General features: G+C 52.0%; 11 protein-coding genes across 11 annotated transcripts; 6 read left to right on the top strand and 5 right to left on the bottom strand.

Moving 5' to 3' along the window:
- Positions 1-46: 46 nt before the first annotated feature.
- NEDG_01216 (uncharacterized protein) lies at positions 47-2,458 on the top strand (the record flags this gene model as incomplete). The annotated part of the gene is made up of 1 exon (XM_067688634.1): positions 47-2,458. The coding sequence occupies one exon, from the start codon at positions 47-49 to the stop codon at positions 2,456-2,458; it is 2,412 nt and encodes an 803-aa protein (XP_067543822.1).
- A 77-nt stretch (positions 2,459-2,535) lies between these two features.
- NEDG_01215 (uncharacterized protein) lies at positions 2,536-3,084 on the top strand (the record flags this gene model as incomplete). Its single annotated transcript, XM_067688633.1, has 1 exon — positions 2,536-3,084. One exon carries the CDS (start codon positions 2,536-2,538, stop codon positions 3,082-3,084), a length of 549 nt encoding a protein of 182 aa, XP_067543821.1.
- A 67-nt stretch (positions 3,085-3,151) lies between these two features.
- On the top strand, positions 3,152-4,279 carry NEDG_01214 (uncharacterized protein; the record flags this gene model as incomplete). Its single annotated transcript, XM_067688632.1, has 1 exon — positions 3,152-4,279. One exon carries the CDS (start codon positions 3,152-3,154, stop codon positions 4,277-4,279), a length of 1,128 nt encoding a protein of 375 aa, XP_067543820.1.
- A 271-nt stretch (positions 4,280-4,550) lies between these two features.
- On the top strand, positions 4,551-8,921 carry NEDG_01213 (myosin heavy chain; the record flags this gene model as incomplete). The annotated part of the gene is made up of 1 exon (XM_067688631.1): positions 4,551-8,921. One exon carries the CDS (start codon positions 4,551-4,553, stop codon positions 8,919-8,921), a length of 4,371 nt encoding a protein of 1,456 aa, XP_067543819.1.
- Positions 8,922-9,119: 198 nt separating this feature from the next.
- NEDG_01212 (uncharacterized protein) lies at positions 9,120-10,595 on the bottom strand (the record flags this gene model as incomplete). Its single annotated transcript, XM_067688630.1, has 1 exon — positions 9,120-10,595. The coding sequence occupies one exon, from the start codon at positions 10,593-10,595 to the stop codon at positions 9,120-9,122; it is 1,476 nt and encodes a 491-aa protein (XP_067543818.1).
- An 88-nt stretch (positions 10,596-10,683) lies between these two features.
- NEDG_01211 (taspase, threonine aspartase, 1) lies at positions 10,684-11,736 on the bottom strand (the record flags this gene model as incomplete). The annotated part of the gene is made up of 1 exon (XM_067688629.1): positions 10,684-11,736. One exon carries the CDS (start codon positions 11,734-11,736, stop codon positions 10,684-10,686), a length of 1,053 nt encoding a protein of 350 aa, XP_067543817.1.
- Positions 11,737-11,918: 182 nt separating this feature from the next.
- On the bottom strand, positions 11,919-12,377 carry NEDG_01210 (uncharacterized protein; the record flags this gene model as incomplete). The annotated part of the gene is made up of 1 exon (XM_067688628.1): positions 11,919-12,377. The coding sequence occupies one exon, from the start codon at positions 12,375-12,377 to the stop codon at positions 11,919-11,921; it is 459 nt and encodes a 152-aa protein (XP_067543816.1).
- A 24-nt stretch (positions 12,378-12,401) lies between these two features.
- On the top strand, positions 12,402-13,661 carry NEDG_01209 (uncharacterized protein; the record flags this gene model as incomplete). The annotated part of the gene is made up of 1 exon (XM_067688627.1): positions 12,402-13,661. One exon carries the CDS (start codon positions 12,402-12,404, stop codon positions 13,659-13,661), a length of 1,260 nt encoding a protein of 419 aa, XP_067543815.1.
- Positions 13,662-13,814: 153 nt separating this feature from the next.
- On the top strand, positions 13,815-15,134 carry NEDG_01208 (uncharacterized protein; the record flags this gene model as incomplete). Its single annotated transcript, XM_067688626.1, has 1 exon — positions 13,815-15,134. One exon carries the CDS (start codon positions 13,815-13,817, stop codon positions 15,132-15,134), a length of 1,320 nt encoding a protein of 439 aa, XP_067543814.1.
- On the bottom strand, positions 15,088-16,719 carry NEDG_01207 (uncharacterized protein; the record flags this gene model as incomplete). The annotated part of the gene is made up of 1 exon (XM_067688625.1): positions 15,088-16,719. The coding sequence occupies one exon, from the start codon at positions 16,717-16,719 to the stop codon at positions 15,088-15,090; it is 1,632 nt and encodes a 543-aa protein (XP_067543813.1).
- Positions 16,720-16,904: 185 nt separating this feature from the next.
- On the bottom strand, positions 16,905-17,939 carry NEDG_01206 (fructose-bisphosphate aldolase, class I; the record flags this gene model as incomplete). Its single annotated transcript, XM_067688624.1, has 1 exon — positions 16,905-17,939. One exon carries the CDS (start codon positions 17,937-17,939, stop codon positions 16,905-16,907), a length of 1,035 nt encoding a protein of 344 aa, XP_067543812.1.
- Between the last annotated feature and the right edge of the window lie 53 nt (positions 17,940-17,992).

Below are 17,992 nucleotides of genomic sequence, written 5' to 3'. Positions count from 1 at the left end.
AAGCATAATGAAAGGTGCACCATCACTGTTTTGGGTGTTTTTGCTGATGGGGGCTGTGCTCAGCTACTACATCGACGAACAGTACGTGGAAAGCGCCGTGGATGTTACCCTGTGCGAGGACAAGGGCATGCGCACGTTTCTAAGCTTCACTTTAGATGGGGTCGAGTACTCCGCCGTGATAGAACGAGAGATAGAGCAGAGGTTTAGTCTTGAGTCGTACGTAACGCTTACCTCCGTTTACTCCAAGAAGCACCAGTACCTTGGAAGAAGCGCGCGGGTAGAAAGGGCCGATATTATCCAGCAACTCAAAGGGTGGTTCTTGCGCGAGGTAAGCACGGGGCTTCTTAGTGGGGTCATCATCGACGGGGACACTGTAATTCACATTAAGCCAAAGCGGCTAATTAATCCGCGCTGTCGCCGAAACGACCTAATTGCCTTCAAGGCGGCCAACCCGACCGCCAACATGGAGTGCAGCATACTCTTAGATCCCGATACGACCAAAGCGCCGGCAGTTGAAACACAAGAAATGGCCAGCCCGGACCTTACCGAAGACATCTTAGAGGTAGAGTATCTTGATGCCATGAAAGATTATTTTGGAAACCGCCCAGAGCCCCTTCCAGCACCAGAGCTTCCACTCATGCAGCGCCTCAAAACAGGCATTCCAAGCCTTCTAAACCAGCTTTTCTTCTGGTGGAGGCCTATTTCAGTGAGCCAAGCGCCTCTACCGTTCGGAGACATACCTGAAGAAACCACAAAAGAAGCCTCCCAAAGACTGCGTAGAGAAATAAAGCAAGTAGAGCTAAGCCAGGCCCTGTCCCGGACGCACCCGAGCAAACAGGCAAAGTGTACCTCCTGCAATGCCCGGAGCCTAGGCTTTGGGTCAAGACCAGCGCCGAAACCAGCGCCGGTACCGGTACCTGGCACAAGCACCGACACCCCCGAACACACCGACACAAGCACCGACACCCCCGAACACATGACCATCTACGAGTTTCTAACCCGAACACTACCCCTGGGCCAATCCACCCTTAAGCCCAGCCCAAACCCTAGCCCCTCCAACGAGGTCCTTGCAGAGCAGGGACCGTCCAAGCGCGGAAGAGCCAGAAAAGCCTACGTAAAGCCAAAACTCGTTCCAAGAGAGCCCGACACCATCCAAAAGGGCGACGGATCCTTTCTTGGCATCCCGTTTTTTTCCAAGGTCAAAGAAATAAGCCGCAGCGGCCGAAGAAACAGCACCGCCCCCGAACACCCAGTTGAAAAAAAAGCCATCCCCATAGCCGTTGCCCTTGATAGTTCGTTCATTAGCAAAAACGGCTCAGTCAAAAGCGCAATGATGTTTGCCCTTGAAACAGTCAACCTAGCCAGCAAAATCTATGAGAAAGCCTTCAACACCCAAATCTACGTTACCGACGTCATCATTGACCGAGAGTCGCGGTGGTTCAACTCCACGGGCGACCTAAGCAGAAAGCTGCTCCAGTTCACCGACTACATCAAGCACAAGAACAAGAAGTGCCTGATCTACCACCTCTTCACTGGAAACAAAGTCAACCAAAAGGTTGGTCTTGCCTGGGTAGATGTCGTTGGCAACAACTCCAAAAGAAACGCCAGCGCCAGTGTTCTCTACCAAAACCAGTTTATTACCCTCGCCCACGAAATGGCCCATAACTTTGGCCTGGTCCACGACTGCGACGAAGCCTCGTGCAAGGAAGCCAGCCCAACCAACTATCCCTGCCACCCCTGCCATGGATGCGACTGCCAAGGCGCCTATATTATGAGCAGAAAGTCCAAGCAGACCCTTCTTTCCTTCTCCCCCTCCTCGCACCGAGAGATGACTGCGGCCCTCCTCTACCTAAGCACCGACCTCCCCAGGGCCGAGGACGTCATTATGCCGTACGCCGTCTGCGGCAATGGCATAGCTGAAAAGGGAGAGGAGTGCGATGCAGGCCCGTTTGGCGACAAGTGCTGCACCCCCCTCTGCAAGCTTCGTCCTGGGGCCGAGTGCTCCGACGCCAACAACAAGTGCTGCAAGGACTGCAAGATCCTCCCCCGGGGCACTCTCTGCCGCGGGGCCCTGAACGAGTGCCAGTATGACGCCATCTGCGACGGAGTCTCTGCCCAGTGCCCGGCCCAGCAGTTCCTCCCGAACCGGAAGAAGTGTGCATCTGGCTTCTGTGCGGGGGGGGTGTGCACCAGCAAGGACGTTCAGTGCGTTATGGCCGGGGACAGGGCTGGGATTGTCTCAGCTACGCCCTCGCACAACGGCTGCCAAATGAGCTGTGTCAACCTCGACGGACAAAGCGTTCTCCTCAAGGGAAAGTACTTCACCAACGGAACGCCGTGTGGCTGGAGGGGGGTGTGCACCAAAGGCTACTGTGAGAAAGACCTTCGGGTAGCTGCAATGTCCTTTCTTGTGTTTCTTATTGGCGTCTTTCTGCTGCTAAGCCTGGTTGTGGGCTAGGCTCTTATTGGCACCAATGTTCTGCCTACCCCTTCCCTGCCCCTCGCGGACTTAAAACTAAACGCCAGCTAAATTTTATGGAGCACCCAGAGGATGGCTATGACAGAGGCTTAGCTGAAATACTCATCGACCCCTTCCTTTATGCCGTTAGACTGCACATTGAGAACATTGAGCTGGAAACTAACACTGTTGAGATAAAGAGGGAGTACGTTGAAGGCTTAGAGTCCATACTTGTTCAAAAGGATATTTCGACGGCCGTTTCTATCGTTCCTGAGCTTAAAAACTGCATCAAGCTAATGCATGTCCCAAACATAGAAGAGGACGTATGTGTGATGCTCGGACACATCGCACAGAACGTACGCCCTGTCTCTGAGGAGCTTGTGAGGGAAAGAGTCTTTAGAGAGTGTTTTGTTCTCTATGAAAAGAAGCCTTTGGCTGCCAGCAAGATTATCTTCCTCCTGACCACGCTCAACAACACCCTTGCCGACTTTGTTCCCCTTCTGAGGGAGGCGGGCGAGGACCCTTCCGTCCTTTCGCGCCTGGTCCTTGGGGAGGTCTCGCTGAACACGAAGTCCAAAGAAAGACTTTCGGTGCTCTGCAAGGCCTTTGGCATACCCGAGCACTGACCCAGGGCCTTGGTAATAAACGTGCTATCAGTCGGCGCATTTGGAGGATGTTGATTTTTTAATTTTAATGGTTATTACGCACTCCAGAAGCCAGGGGAATGCCTGTCTCATCAGGTGTGATGGGTGCCTAATGGAGATTACCTCGATTCTATGGCTCCAGTGCTCAATTTGCCACATCGACATTTGTCCGCTCTGCTTCTCACAGAAGGTGCAGATAAGCACGCACACCTACGACCACCCGTACCGCGTTGGCAGGAGTCTTCCGTTTGAGGCGGACTTCCCAGGGTGGCCAATGCTTGAGGAGATACTCTTTGTAGATGGGCTCATTCTCCACGGGATAGGGAACTGGCAGGAAATCTCCCGGGCCATTGGCAGAAAAACGGAAGAAAGCATCCAGGAGCACTTCCTGGAGGTCTTTAGCCTCCAGGACAGCCGCAAGCTCGAAGGGCTGCCGTCAGAAACCCTGCAGAGCAACCCGCTCTCCCGGGAGATATCGGGGTACATGCCCCTGCGTGGAGACTTTGAGCTAGAGTATGAGAACGATGCAGAAACAACGGTCAAAGAGCTGTCCTTCTCCAAAACAGACACCCAGCTTGAAAAAGAGATGAAAGATGCTCTCCTGGACTCCTACCGCCTAGTTCTTCTCAAACGAAGGCTTTTCAGGCACCTGGTTCTCGAGCAGGGGCTGCTATCTGCCAAAAAGCTAATGGACACGGAAAAAGGCCTCTGCTCCGGGGGAAAGAGTCTTTTTTTGCGGGTTAAGCCTTTGCTAAAGATCCTCTCAAAAAAAGAGTTTATCCAGCTCCTCTCTGGGCTCTTCCTGGAAATGCTTCTCCGAAAAAAGATCAAGGCTCTCCACTCGCCGCGAGCGGAAGGCTCCACCCGAAAGGCCGACCTCCCCCCGGCCAAACGGCAAAACGCCTCCTTCCAGGAAGACGACAACCCGAACTTTCACCTGTCCGCCAACGAGCACTCTCTTTGCAAGGCCCTTTCTGTTCCGTACCATGCATACACCGCCCTGAAAGAAACCGTGGTCCTTAACCAGCTCACGCCTGAGAATGAGCGGCGCCCGATCACCCGAACCGTTCAGGGCCTGGATGAGCAGAAGCTATCCATTCTCATAGACTTTTTCATGCACAACGGTTGGATAGACCCGGGAAAGGCCGCACCTTCCCTTCTCTATCCCGAACACTAGCACTGTGCCACTCACTGTGCCACTGTACAGCACACAGCACGTACCACTGCACGTACCTCACACAGCACCGAACCACACACACAGCACGTGCCTCACAGCACCGTACCACACCCCGTACCTCACACCCCGTACCTCACACACAGCACCGTACCACACCTCGTACCTCACCTCGTACCCCGTACCCCGTACCTTGGTATATATTAAAATCAGTGATTATTATAAGCCAAATATTCAAAGGAACTATAAATAAATGAAATTTAAAAAAATCTTTATGAATAAGGAAGCGATTGAAACATTGGTGCCTGGAGAGGGTGCAGGTGTTATCGAGAAGCTTGTTTGGGTTGCCACAGAGAAAGGTGACTACCAAATGGGAAAAGTTCTAACGGAAGACGACACAAAACTGCTTGTGGAAATAGAAGGGTCGAGAGTTACCGTGCTGTCCAGAGAGATTGAAAAAGCTAACCCTTCAAAGTTTGATCTGGTAGACAACATGGCACACCTGTCGTACCTGAACGAGCCAAGCATTCTCCACAACCTCAAGCAGCGGTACCTTGTGGACCAGCAATATACCTACTCAGGCCTGTTCCTGGTGGCTGTCAATCCGTACAAAAACATTCCCATCTACAGCCGAGACTTTGTGGATAGGTACGCTGCAGTGTACAAAAGAGATGAAGCGCCCCCACACATCTACGCTGTTGCCAGCGAGTCTTACCACCACATGCGGCAGACCAAGAGGGCGCAGACGATCCTAATCACAGGAGAGTCTGGAGCTGGAAAAACAGAGAACACCAAGCACGCTATCAACTTCCTTACCAAGATAAGCGGCGAGGTTGGCCAGGGAATGAAAATCCTTGAAGAAAGACTTCTCTGGGCCAATCCTTTACTTGAGGCCTTTGGAAATGCCAGAACAGAAAGAAACGACAACAGTTCAAGGTTTGGTAAGTTCATCAGGATAGATTTTGGGGTGTCTGGAGAAATAGTCGGAGCCTCAGTTGAGAGGTACCTCCTTGAAGCATCCCGCGTAACCAAGCAAACCAAAGGCGAAAGAAACTACCACGTCTTCTACACCTTAGTTAAGGGCGGTGATAGTGAGCTACTTGACTCTCTAAAACTTGCTGCAAACAAGTCGTACAAAATCATCCCAGCGGTTGAAGGTGCCATTACGCCGTTTTCGTCGATTATGGGCGCAATGTCCATTCTTGGCGTTTCAGAGGAGCAGAAAACCAAAATCTTTAGAATACTTGCAGCTATCATTCACTTGGGAGAGGTTGCCTTCCTGCAAGAAAGAAAAGAGGTGGTGCTTACTGAGGACGGCGGAAAAGCGCTTGACCATGCCTCGCAGCTTCTTGGCGTGGCAGGAACAGAGTTTCTAGAAACTCTGGTTCGACCAAGGATAAGAGCTGGCAACGAAATAGTCACCCACGGAAGAACAGCGGAGGAGGCCAACTTTACCGTTACGTCTCTCTGCAAGGTACTCTATGACCGACTCTTTGACTGGATTGTCGCCTTGGTCAACAAAGCTCTCCAGGGAACTACTCCCGTGTGGTCGTACATTGGAGTCCTAGACATTGCAGGGTTTGAGATCTTAGAAAGCAACGGCTTTGAGCAGCTGTGCATCAACTACACCAATGAGAAGCTGCAACAGTTCTTCAACCACCGCATGTTCATTCTGGAGCAAGAAACGTACCTGAAAGAAGGCCTGGAGTGGAACATGATTGATTTTGGCCTTGATTTACAGCCAACGATTGACTTGCTGGAGATGGGAGGCGTGGGTCTGTTCACCATCCTTGATGAGGAGTGTGTTGTGCCCGGAGGCTCGGACAGTCGCTTCCTTGAAAAGATAAGCAGCAAGTGGAACAGCCATGAAAGCTTGTCCGTGCCAAGGTTTAACGACGGCTTTGTTATCAACCACTATGCAGGTGCTGTGAAGTACACTAAGGCCGGGTGGATCTCTAAGAACAAAGATCCGCTCGATGAAGCAATTGCAACCTTCCTCCTTGGACCGCGGGGCCCCATCCCCCACCTAGAAAGTGCCCGAGACATTTCAGCGACCCGGTTTAGAACCGTTATCCAGCGCCACAAAAAACAGCTCTGCGACCTTTTGGGCCTCCTCCACACCACCGACCCACACTTTGTCAGGTGCATTATCCCGAACACCGAAAAAAGAGCTGGGTGCTTTGACTCTGTCCGCGTACTCCACCAGCTGCGATGCAATGGTGTTCTTGAAGGCGTGCGCATCTCCCGCCAAGGCTTCCCCACCCGAGTTACCTTCCAGGACTTCCACTCGAGGTACGGCCTGCTCGACCGGAACAAAGCTCCTGGAACGAAAATCGTTGATGCGTCGGCCAAGGACGTCACGGCCCTCCTGGGCAAGCTAGAGGTGCCAGCCAGCCTCTTCAAACTGGGCCGGAGCCTCCTCTTCCTGCGCCAGGGCGTCCTGGCGGACCTGGAAGAGCACCGAAACGTCCAGCTCAGCCGCCTGGTCCATGAAGTCCAGAAGAAAGCGCGCATTCTCCTAAACGCCAACAAAGAGAGGCTTGATCGAGAGAGGGAAGAGGCCGTTATGCTCCTCCAGAGAAACATCAGAAGCTTTGTTGCTGTGAGGCAGTGGTCTTGGTGGAAGCTCTGTATGAAGGTCCGCCCGCTGCTGGCCGTCCGAAAGACCGAGGAAGAGCTGAACAGGAAGGACTTGGTCATCAGCACCCTGAGAGACGAGGTCTACAGCCTAACTGAAGCCTTGAAAACGGCGCAGCTTGAAAGTGCCAGCGCCCTCCACGAACTGCGCAAGGCCCTCACCTCCCTCGATGAGCACCGCCAGGCGTCGTCCTTTGAGGTGTCTGCTCTTCAGGAGGAGAGCACCGCCACTAGGAGGGAGCTTGAATTGACCCAGAAGGCATCAACCAAGTCCCTGGCAGTGATTGAGTCTTTGAAGAAAGACCTTCTCCAGGCTCAAAAGCGCGCGGAGCAAGCCAGAAAAGACGCGGCTTCAGAAAACAGTGCCAAGCTGCTAACTGAGATAGGAGCTCTTAAAGAAAGAATTCAGGTTCTTGAAAAAACCGCCCAGACCCTCCAACAAAGCCTCAACCACACAACAGCGGCCCTGGATGCCTCCGAGCACGAAAAAGAGATCTACCTCCGGGAAAGACACCTGGCCGAGGAAAGGGGCAAAAGACTCCAAACAGAGGTCGAAGAGCTCCAAAACAGCCTAAAAACAGCCGAAACCCTGAAATACAAGTCAGAACTTGCCCTGAAAACGATGCAGGGAGAAACAGCCAGACTAACGGCCTCGCTAAGCTTTGAAAAAGAGAAAAGGGCCAAGCTAGACGAAGCGTTCAAGAGGGCCACTGCCCCCACGCCAGCCCCCGCCGCCCCAGCAGTCAAGGATAACACCGCCGAGATGGAGCAGCTAAAAAGAGAGCTAGCCGAGGAAAAAGAGGAAAGAGCCTCTGTCAAGTGCGCCCTTGACGAAACCAAGGCCCAGTACTTTGAGCTGCTTGACGGTAAGCTGGGGGCAATGCTAACCCTCCAGGACGAGCTAAAATCCAGCAACGCCCTGCTCAAGTGCTCACTCGACCGAACCACCATCAAGCTTGAAGAAGAGCGGTCCGCTGCAGCCGAAGCACACCGCGCCAGAGAAGAAGCCCTTGCAGCCAAGAGCGAAGAAGCTGCCAAAAGAAAGCAGCTTGAAGACCTTCTTGCCGCTAAGAAAGCCAGCGACAAAGAAAGAGACCGGTCCACGGCCAAGATTGCCGCTGAAAGAGACGCCCTCAAAGAAGAGCTTTCAGCAACCAAAGACTCCCTCCAGAACGACGTTGAGAAGAAGATGCGCGCCCAGAAGGACATCTCCTTCCAGGTAGAAGAAACCATCGAGCAAACAGAAGAGCTGCAGAAAATAGCCACCCGGCTACTCCACGAGGTAGGCTCGGCCACCAGCGCCCTGGCCAGGTACCGAGAAGGCGCCCAGAAGCTCGCTGAGGAGCTACTGGCCAGCGAGAACCAGAGGTCACTCGCCGAGAGCCTTCTCTCCCGAGCCCGGGCCGATGCCTCCGAGGCAGAGCACCGAGCCCTTCTCTCTGAGGAGCAGGCAAAAACCGTTATCTCTGAAAAAGAGTCGCACCTTGAAGAGGTAGAAGCAGAACTGTCCGCCCAAATCCATGCCTCTGAGGAGAACGAGTCTGCCTGGGCCAAAACCAAGCGAAAGAGCGACGCACTGAAAAGAAAGCTGGAGCGAGAGCTGAAAGAGAAGGACCGAGAAATATCGATGCTAAAACTGGCCCAGGAAGAGCTCAAAGCGGCGCAGAGCCAGCTAAAGGAGGCCAAGGCTCTCCTCCACCAGGAAACAGAAGAAAAGGAGCAAATCCACACCACCGCCCAGAACACTGCACGAACGCTCCAGGGCGAGGCCTCCCTAGCCCGGGCCCAGGCAGACTCGGCGCGGAGAAAGGCCGAGTCTCTCCAGGGCGCTCTTGTCCGTGCAGAGCTGTCAACTGCCAACGCCTTCCTCAGAGAAACAGCTGCTAAAGACGCCTCCAAGGCCCTGGACGATGCTTTGCTTTTGTCAAAGGACAAAGAAAGAGAGCTGTTCCTCCAAATACGCACCCTCTCCCTGGAGCTTTCAGCCCTCAAGACCCTCCACAGCTAACCCGAACACTCGACAGATAACCACTACCCAATAAACCAATCCACCCACCCTCCCTGCTCTGTTCCTTTCTTGGTCCCTGTTCCCGTACCAAAAGCGTACATTTATTTTAAAAGTTACCAGTTGTGTTTTGCTGCCAGTCTCCTGCCATTGTGACAGTCTGCTGCCATTGTGCCATTGGCCCGGTGAGACCTGTACCAATCACCCCTTTGCCCTGAAAATCACCATGGAAAAGCCCAGGGCAAGCAGGATAATAGAGAGGGCGAAGGGGTGGTCCGGGGAGAGGAGGAAGAGCCTGGGAAAGACTTCAACCCAAAAGATTTTGACGAGCTGGAGGTACAGCCCATACGCCGCAAACACAAAGGGTTTGACGGGGCCGTTGCTAATGAGCAGAGGAAGCACGCCTAAAACATTGGCAAAGGTGGCTGTGAACATAGCCACCAGCAGCCCCAATGATAGCTCCCTTACACTTGCTAGGTATGGAACAACCACCCCCAGGCAAATGCCAAAGGCTGGCACCGCACAGGCAACACACCCACACAAGATCAGCTTGAGCGGTGTAATTACGCTTTGCAGCGGTAGATAAAGAAGCGACCCAACAAGAGGCCCAAAAGACAGCATATAAAAAGCTACTGATGTAGCACTCTTAAAGAAGACGTCCCTTCGGTAGAGTATTGCATCCACGCCCGTTCCAAAGAAAATGGCGCCCCAGAGAGCCAGTTTCCCAAGCAGCTGCAAGGTTTGGGTCGTGGTTGGCTCTGACCTGTTCGATACGGCTAGTGGGCTGGGTGCAGGTGCAGGTGCAGGTGTGAGTGTGAGTGTGAGTGTGGCTAGTGTTTGGGGGGCGGAGGGAGCTTCCAGGTACTCAAGGGATGCGAGGGAGACAAAGGATGCCTCGGTCTGGGCATTCTCTGCCTCCATCTTTCGTTTCTCGGCTCTGAGAAGCCTGCCTTTCAGGAACTGGAAGTACCCGGGACAGAACATCATGACCATTACCAGGGCCAGGACTATGATGTAGATGCAACTTCCAGGGTAGACGAAGCCAATCATTTCAACAAGCTGCACCAGGAGAATGGCAAGCGACCCTGAAATGGTTTGGCACGCCCCTGCAAAAACAATCTGTTGTCTGTTTTTGATTTGCAAATCTTCTCTTTTCCTTTCAGATAACGAAGGGTTGGGTGTAGTATAGTAGAGCAGGTCTATAGCCAAAGAAAAAGCAAAGCCAAAACACGATTGAATTACCCCAAGAAAAAACCTTGCTGGGTAGTACCAAAACGGGTAAAGGTGGCACAGATAGACAAAACAAACCATGTAAAAAGCAATAAAAACGATGTCTACCCAAACAAAGGCAACGATGCTTCTTCGGGTGTGTTTTTTGATGTACTTGCTCAAATAGATGCAAAGAACATACCCCACAAGCACCCCGTAGAACAAACAGTTGGTGCTTGTGCTGGTGTTTATAACTGGGGTCTGGGCCTGTGCTGGCGGGGAAGCAGTTGGGGAAACATGTTCTACGTTCAGGACAGTGTTTTGGTAGAAGAGTTCAAATTCTTGAACTGCTAGATTGTTTGCAGCGTTTAGCAGGCCAAGCAGAACAGAGGGGATTGTACAGAGGTTCCATGTGTTCGGGCTAGCAAGTTTTGTGAAATATAGGTAGGGCTTTGTATCGCGGCTCATAGTCTCTAAAAAGCTCTAAGATTGCATTTATATACCCGAACACATCATTTATCCCGATCAAACACACTAAGACTAAAACATGGTTTGTTTATGATTTGGTGGTGTCTCCTATAGACAGTATCTGGACAGTGACTTGCTTTGACGGCTGTGAATGATAAACTAGTTTTTGAAGGTGCTCTGGTGTTCGGGTTAGGTCGGGTCCCTGAAACTGAACGCTGTACCCGAACACAAAGGAAGGGGCCGTTTGAAAATGGATCAAAAGAGTAGTTTGGTCACTCTTTCTAAAGATGGAAATACCTCCCAAATGAGGAAATTCTGGTTCTTCTTCCATGTACAGCGATAGCTCCCCCCTAATACGCTCAAAGTCTTCGCTTTCAATCAATGCAGAGACTTTCCGGCAAATCATGGTTCGAATAAGAGCCTCGCCCGTCCCAGAGACACAGGTAGAAACCCTTCCAGCCCTGAAAGTGTTGGCTCCGTAGACAGAGCATGGACCAACCCGCCCCGGAGGCTTATTTCTTGGCCCTCCACTGCTTGATACGCACACAGAGTCTGTGCCCCCTGCCTTTGTTCCGGGCCCCGAAAGCCCCGAAAGCCCCGAACAATCGGACACATAGATAACACCTGCAGTGTCTGAGTGTGCTGGGGTTTTCGGGGTGTTTGGGGTTTTCGGGGTTTTCGGGGTGTTTGGGTCCCGGAGCAAAGGCTGGGTGAGGATGTGGCTTGGTGGTGGGTTGGTTAGCGGATTGGCAGTGTATGCTACGGTCAGGGGCTTAACGTACCCCGGGGCAGCTGTTTCTGCTAGCCAGTTACTGGCCAGGACTGTTGGTGAAAGGGGCAGAGGTACCAGGCAGACACAGGCAAAGGCTTTGGGGCCCGTCATTATGCACGCTTCGTTCTCTACCGCGCCATTGGCCGTGCAGTTGCTTCCTACCCCGCAGTTAGCCAGTCCACCACTCTCGATTTCTTTCATAACTTCCACGGCCTCCATGACACCCCGTCCCTGTGCTTGTGTTCGGGGCCTAAGGTATTTCTTCAGGGCGCGTTTCAGCCTCGCGCCCTCCAGTGCCGAGCACTCCCCAGCGCCCAGGTGGACTGCAAGAATTTTCATGGCTGGGTCCAGGCTCCAGCTAATACCCATGCCACTGCATACTAAAAGAGAAAAAAGGGCGAACCCGGGAATCGAACCCGGCACCTCCCGCACCCTAAGCGGGAATCATAACCACTAGACCAGTCCACCACCTACTGCGTTTATGGTACCTGGGTGCTATGTTTTGGGTTGGGTGTTCGGGTCTTGGCGGTTGGTTGGGTGTGGTTGGTGGCCTACTTTAGCTGCTCCATGCGCTCAGAGAGTCGGTTGATACACTCCTGGATGCTTTGCAGAACGTTGGCGTCTCTCTCCGGGGACAGGGTCAGATTGATCCGCTCCTCCAGCTCAACCAGCTTTCTTTCGCCTTGCTTGAGCTCTTTTTTGAGCATTTCCAGGAGCTCATCCTTGAGCCGGTCTTTGCTCGACTCTTGCATTGCTTTGACATACTCTCGGACCTCTTCAAGGTTGGTTAGTTCTATTTGCATTCTTCTTCTGACCTCTTCGGTTCTAATTGCTGCCATCTTAACCTCCTGCCGAATCCCTTTATAGTCAATGTCATCTGCCCTAACCTGGGAGTATTGTTTCGATGTTCTTTTGTAGGTTTTGGATGCGTTGTACAGCTTTATGAGCCGGTCTCGCAGCTCCTGTGGCACTTCTAAGTACTTGCTTTTCATGGTTACTCCATCAGTCATAAATTACTAAATTTATTTTTACTTATGCTTCCGGCTCTCTTGGTGGTTGGAAGAAACTTCCAGCCAATTAAGCCGTTTCTTTCGGTGTACCTTGTGGAGGAGAAGAAATTTACCACCAAAGAAATTGCCAACAAGATTATTCCCTGGTGGCTCTACGCAATGCTGCTTTTTTCCATTGTTGTTCCTGTAATTGTAAAGAAAATTGGTTTGTTTGGCACCATTTTGGCGTCTGCATGCTCTGACATTGTTTCTGGGGTACTTCTTCTTCTTATGAACGACCGATCTGTCCCCATGACCGTTCTAACGGAACTTTTGAACGCTTTTAGGAGCAGTGTTATTATTGGCGACAAAAGGTACTTTGGAGAAAAGAGCCAGGCCAAAACCGTTGAGTATAGCACCCTGCGCAAAACCACAGGGATTGTTTCCTCTTTCATTTCCCAGAACCTCTACCAAATCACTGGAACCAGCCAGGCTTCTTTGTATCTGACCATTCTTTCACAGATTTGCGTGCTGATTCTAACCCTGATAGTTCCGGGGAAGGAGGAGGAGAGTGTGTCTGAGCCCATTGTCCTCAGCAGGTTCTCCTTTGAGCTGCTAGCTAAAATCTTCAGCTACACTGGGGCGTTTACTCTCTGCTCGTGCATTAGGATCTACATCGACCTTATCCTGATAGAGAGAACAGGGGAGATAGGAGAGAACGAGGGAATAGTGGGGGCTGTGGTTGATAAGATCTCTTATATGTTTTACATTGGGTCTTTGTGCATTGTAAAGTGTATGATGCTTATAACGGACAAAATAACCACCAAAAAAACCATTGACCAGAACAAGGCCCCCCATGGATACCTAGAGGGCGTGACTAAGCTAGTGGCCGTGTGCCTGGCCATTCCTCTGGTTAATTTGGTGAAGGACGACTATATAAAAACAGAGGTTCTTGGGGTCTGTTCGTGGGGTATGCAGCTGGCAGGCATTAATGCCCTCACAGGCTCAACAACCATCTTTGGGGGGTACACCTCCTACCTTTTTTCTTTTCTTGGTGCCTCTACTACCATGTACATCTCCTACAACCGAATAAACACCCTTTCCCTTGACATGATCATTCCAATTATGTCGTACATGGGCGGTATATCGTGTGCAGTGCATGCTGTAATAGATGTTGTCTCCCGGAGAAGAAAGCTCACCCCGACACAAAGATTCTCCCTCTATGCCAGGATTGGGGGGGTGCTTTTTGCGTCTTCAGCACTTTGTTCCTCTGTTGAGTACTTCAGGATGTGGAAAAACAGCTAGCACCATGCGTGTCCCGAACTAGCCCAACCCTGCACCGTAACGTGTTCCGAACTAGCCCAACCCTGCACTGTAACGTGACGTACCGTACCGTAACCCAAATGGTATCTTTCTGATATAAATAAAAGATATAATATCGAGCAACTTTTGCCTGGAATGAAACAAAAAGGTCGATTTGGTGCTGTTCTATGGCAGGCTATGGTTGTTGCCGTGTCAGTGGCTGTGGGCGTACACGCCACTGGCTTTTCCTTGAAAAAGATAAAGAAGGAGGTATCTGCGCTAACCAAACAAAGTGCTCGGGTGTTTCAGCGGTCTAACCAACCCGATCCATCTAGCCCAGACATAGCTATGGGGGCCCTTGGTCCCGGTGGCACCACTGCAAAGACCGAAATCGGGACCGAAACCAGCCAAAAACCTGTCTCTTTTAAGGCCAAGACCTTGGTGGTGACCAACCCCAGTCCAATGATGGTTAGCTGCCTGATAGAGGTTAGCCGCCAGCACCCAAAAGTCTTGGCGGTGGCGGAGATACAGATGGAGATAACTATGGACGAAACCCGGAGGCTGGTGGTTCGGGTGGACGAGGGGAGGCTTGGCGTGGTGAAGATAAAGGTGATAACGGATGGCAGCGGCGAGGACGACCAGTTTTTTGTACCTAGACAATTTCATGACGCATTTTTTGCACTCTTTCCCAATCTGGAAAATCTTCTGATTAAAGAATCTGCCCTTCAAGCAAATGCCCACAACGACCTGGCCCGGAATCTTTCCTTCTGCTTCTCCCACCCCCTTGTTACCTTCCTTCGCATCGAACAAGTTGCCTTCCAAACAATTATTTCGGGGTATATTTATAACCAGTGCTTTCCCAGTCTGCGCCGACTAGAGCTTGCGAACGGAAGATACATCACCCCCCGCGCGAGTGATACGTCTGCTCCCCATGTACACCTTGCTAAACTCCACATCACCAATGCTGATATTCAGGTTTTTCAGATCGATCTTTTCCAAAACTTTCCTAATCTGGACTACCTGGCTCTTAACAGCATTCAGAACCTACACCTGGTGTATGTCTCTGGCCTAAGACACCCAACCACGGACAAAATACCTCTCACCGTCCTACTTACTTACCAGTGCCCAAATCTAACCGAAATAACCGTTAGTATCGAGCCGAGACAAACCATTACGAAAATCGGGTCTCTGGTTGATCTTGTGACACCAGCGTGCACCAACAGGCTCCGGCTCCAGAAAAAAGACTACTTCCTCAACCACCTTGAAATCATCTGCTGCCCCCGCGCAGTGCTGTCCAAAAAAGCCTACCACCGCAGCATCATTTTCATCAACAGGTCTGGCGAGGCCGCACCTGCCCCCAGGAGTGGCGCACAGGACCAGTGCATCTCTGGCTGTGGCTGCGGGCACGTATTTGGTGGACTGAAGCGCCTCAGTCGTAGGGCTGGCTCGGTGGGTGCCGAGAAGATAGCGGAATGATGTGCTGGAGCACCCCGCGAAAAAGAAGGACTTTCTGAAGGATGTGTGCAGGCGCACTCCTTTCCACCCGGTGCTCTTCCAGCCCCCCCTCCCTGAGATACCGCCGCAGCACCTGGGTCTGGGCGTTCAGCGTCAGTAGCTCTCCGGTGCCCAAAACAGCCCCAAACAGGTACGGCTCAAGACGAACCAGCCACCCCCCGGGCACAAACACTGGGGAGCAGCTGCCATAAGGGTACCCGGGCGAGTGCATGCGCCTGGCGGGCCCCAGGTGGCTGAGCGTGGCCGACTCGACCGAGGGCGTGCTGACGGTCTGGTAAAGACTGTGCTTAAGCACCCCCCTTCTTTCTGTGCGCCTATCCAGGGTTATGGGCTTTGGCAGCCCTCCGCCCGCATTGAGAGCCTCTATGCTCTCGTAGATAAGGTGGTGGAGCTCTGTTTTGTCTGCGGGGGCTGAGACCTCTCTTTTATCTTCGGTTGTTTTGGTGGTGACGTTCCCATCCTGCCAGACAGTGAAGTACTCTTCTGTTATGTAGACATAAACACCATCTTTCATCATTTTGAAGAATTTGCCTTTGTCCGTTAGAATGATAACCACCGGAGTTCTTTTTCTCACCAGCGACACCACCGAGTAGCAAAAAGCAGCTAGTTTCAGGGTCTTTGAGTCTGTCTCTGCAAAGGGGAGGTAGTGCGTGTCTTTCGTTTTTGGCGTCTGCAGGTAGATTCCGTTCATTCCCGGGCGAATGGAAAAAGAGGTGCCTGGCCCGCGAAAGTGGAGGCCTTTGCTTGTCTGCTCTATCCGCCCGAGCCTGGTCTGGACGTCAAAATCCTTCAGCCCCTCAATTGGCACTGTTTTGGGCAGAAAAGAGTAAAAGACTGGGTCTGAAAGGGCCTCTTCTGCTGTAGTTCGCTGGTCAGGGTCCTTTTCAAGCATTCTTTCCAGGAGCCTGACCAGTCCCCCGTACTGCTCCGACTTTTTCCCACTCTCCAGCTTGTTTTTGCAATAGTCGCACCTGAACACAAGAAAATAGATAAGCATGCCTGCACTGTACACGTCTGTTTTTTTGGTGTATGGCTTTCTTTCAAGGATTTCTGGGCTGATAAAGTCTGGGGTCCCGCAAAAAGTCTTTGGCGCACTGAAGGCCGTGTCCTTTGACAGCCCAAAGTCAATGATCTTGAGCTCGTTGCTCTCGCTCACCATCACGTTCCCCAGCTTAATGTCTCGGTGGATGATGCCTTTCCCGTGGAGGTACCTGAGCCCTACCAAAAGGTCTCTAAAAATTCGCAAAACTACCTTATAGGAAAGACTACCCGTTTTGGCAACTGAAGAAAGAGAAAATTTACATTTCTCAAGCACAAGAAGCGTCTGTGTCTGCGTCTCTACCGTCTCAATCAGCTTGATAATGTTTGGGTGGTCCAGTCTTTGAAGGACCCGAATTTCGTTCACTGCCAGGTGAAGGTTCCTCTTGCTGCTTGAATCGATTGCCTTGATGGCTACTTTCTTGCGTGTTTTTGTATGGCACCCCTCGTACACCGTGCAGGTAGCTCCCTTGCCTATTTGCTCCGTCACTGTGTACTTCCCCGTCATAAAGTAAAAGTTTGTCTGTCCAGGGCTCCCCTTGACCCACCCCTTCCCTACTACTGCACCACCCTACCACTGTACCACTGCACCCTACCACTGTACCACTGCACTCACTCTACCACCGTACATTTATTTAGGTACCACTTTGGTCACTGACCAGCACTGACCGTCACTGACAAACACTGGCGCCCTTAGACCGGGGGGTTGTCTCCCTTGACCGCTTCACTGCACAGCCGGGCCCTTTTGATCAGGTGGCTCTGGGCCGTTTGGCTTTGTCCATCGGTGTTATTCCACATCTGAAGAACGCTATCTTGAAGCGCCCGCCCGAAAGAGTATGAAATGGTCCAGGGCACCTTTTTTTCTCGGCCAACCCGATTCACCTCCCTGAGGTAGGCAATGGACGTGTCCTCTGCATGCCCGCCGCTGAGAAAGACTATCCCTGGAATGCTTGGGGGGATAGAGTTTCTGAAGGCCAGAATCGTGTCGTTAGCTAGCCTCTTGATCTCAATGGACCCGTTCTTTGGTCCCGGGGACACAAACCCAAGCTTAAGCAGCATCCCTGAAATAAGCACGCCCTTCCGGTTCAGGTGGTAAAAGAGACACGAAATAACCGATGCAGTAACTATCTCACACTCCTCGGCCGTGTGCGACCCCTCAAAGAGCACCTCTGGCTCCACCACCGGCACAAGCCCGTTCTGCTGGCAAATGAGCGCGTACTCTGAGAGAACCTTGCAGTTCTGGTAGATGCACTCCTCTGAAGGCCGGCCCTTTTCAATGGTGAACACAGACCTCCACTTGGCAAAGGACGCCCCCTGCCTCTGGTACTCCATGCACCGCTCTGAAAGACCCTCCAGCCCAATACTTACCTGCTCGTTCGGGTTCGTCTCAGACAGGGGGTTGAGGCCCTTGTCCAGCTTAATCCCAACCAAAACCCCGCTCTCCCTGGCCACCGAGACCAGCGACCTTCCATCCGAGGCTTTCTGGAAAAAGGTTTCTTCGTTAAGAATAACGCCGCCCAGGTACTGCGAGATCTCTTTAGGCGCGGTGAGAAGCAGCTCTCTGTACCGGCGCCTGTTCTCCTCGGTGTTCTCAATGGAGAGGGGCGCAAACTTTTTAACGATTGACTTGGGGCTTTCGTCAATTGCAAGGATGCCTTTCCCCTCCCGCACTAGCTGGCAGGCATTTCCTTCCAGGACTCTTTTTTCTTCTTCTTTTAGCTGTAGCATACCCGAAAGAAAACTCCTCCATAAATAGATACCGGCAGCCAATAAGCTTAAGT

The sequence above is a fragment of the Nematocida displodere genome, assembly GCF_001642395.1.
Source record: "Nematocida displodere strain JUm2807 chromosome Unknown 3, whole genome shotgun sequence".
Lineage (NCBI taxonomy): Eukaryota > Fungi > Microsporidia > Nematocida > Nematocida displodere.
Note: the sequence above shows the minus strand (reverse complement) of the source record. Positions and strands in the feature narration are given on the sequence as shown.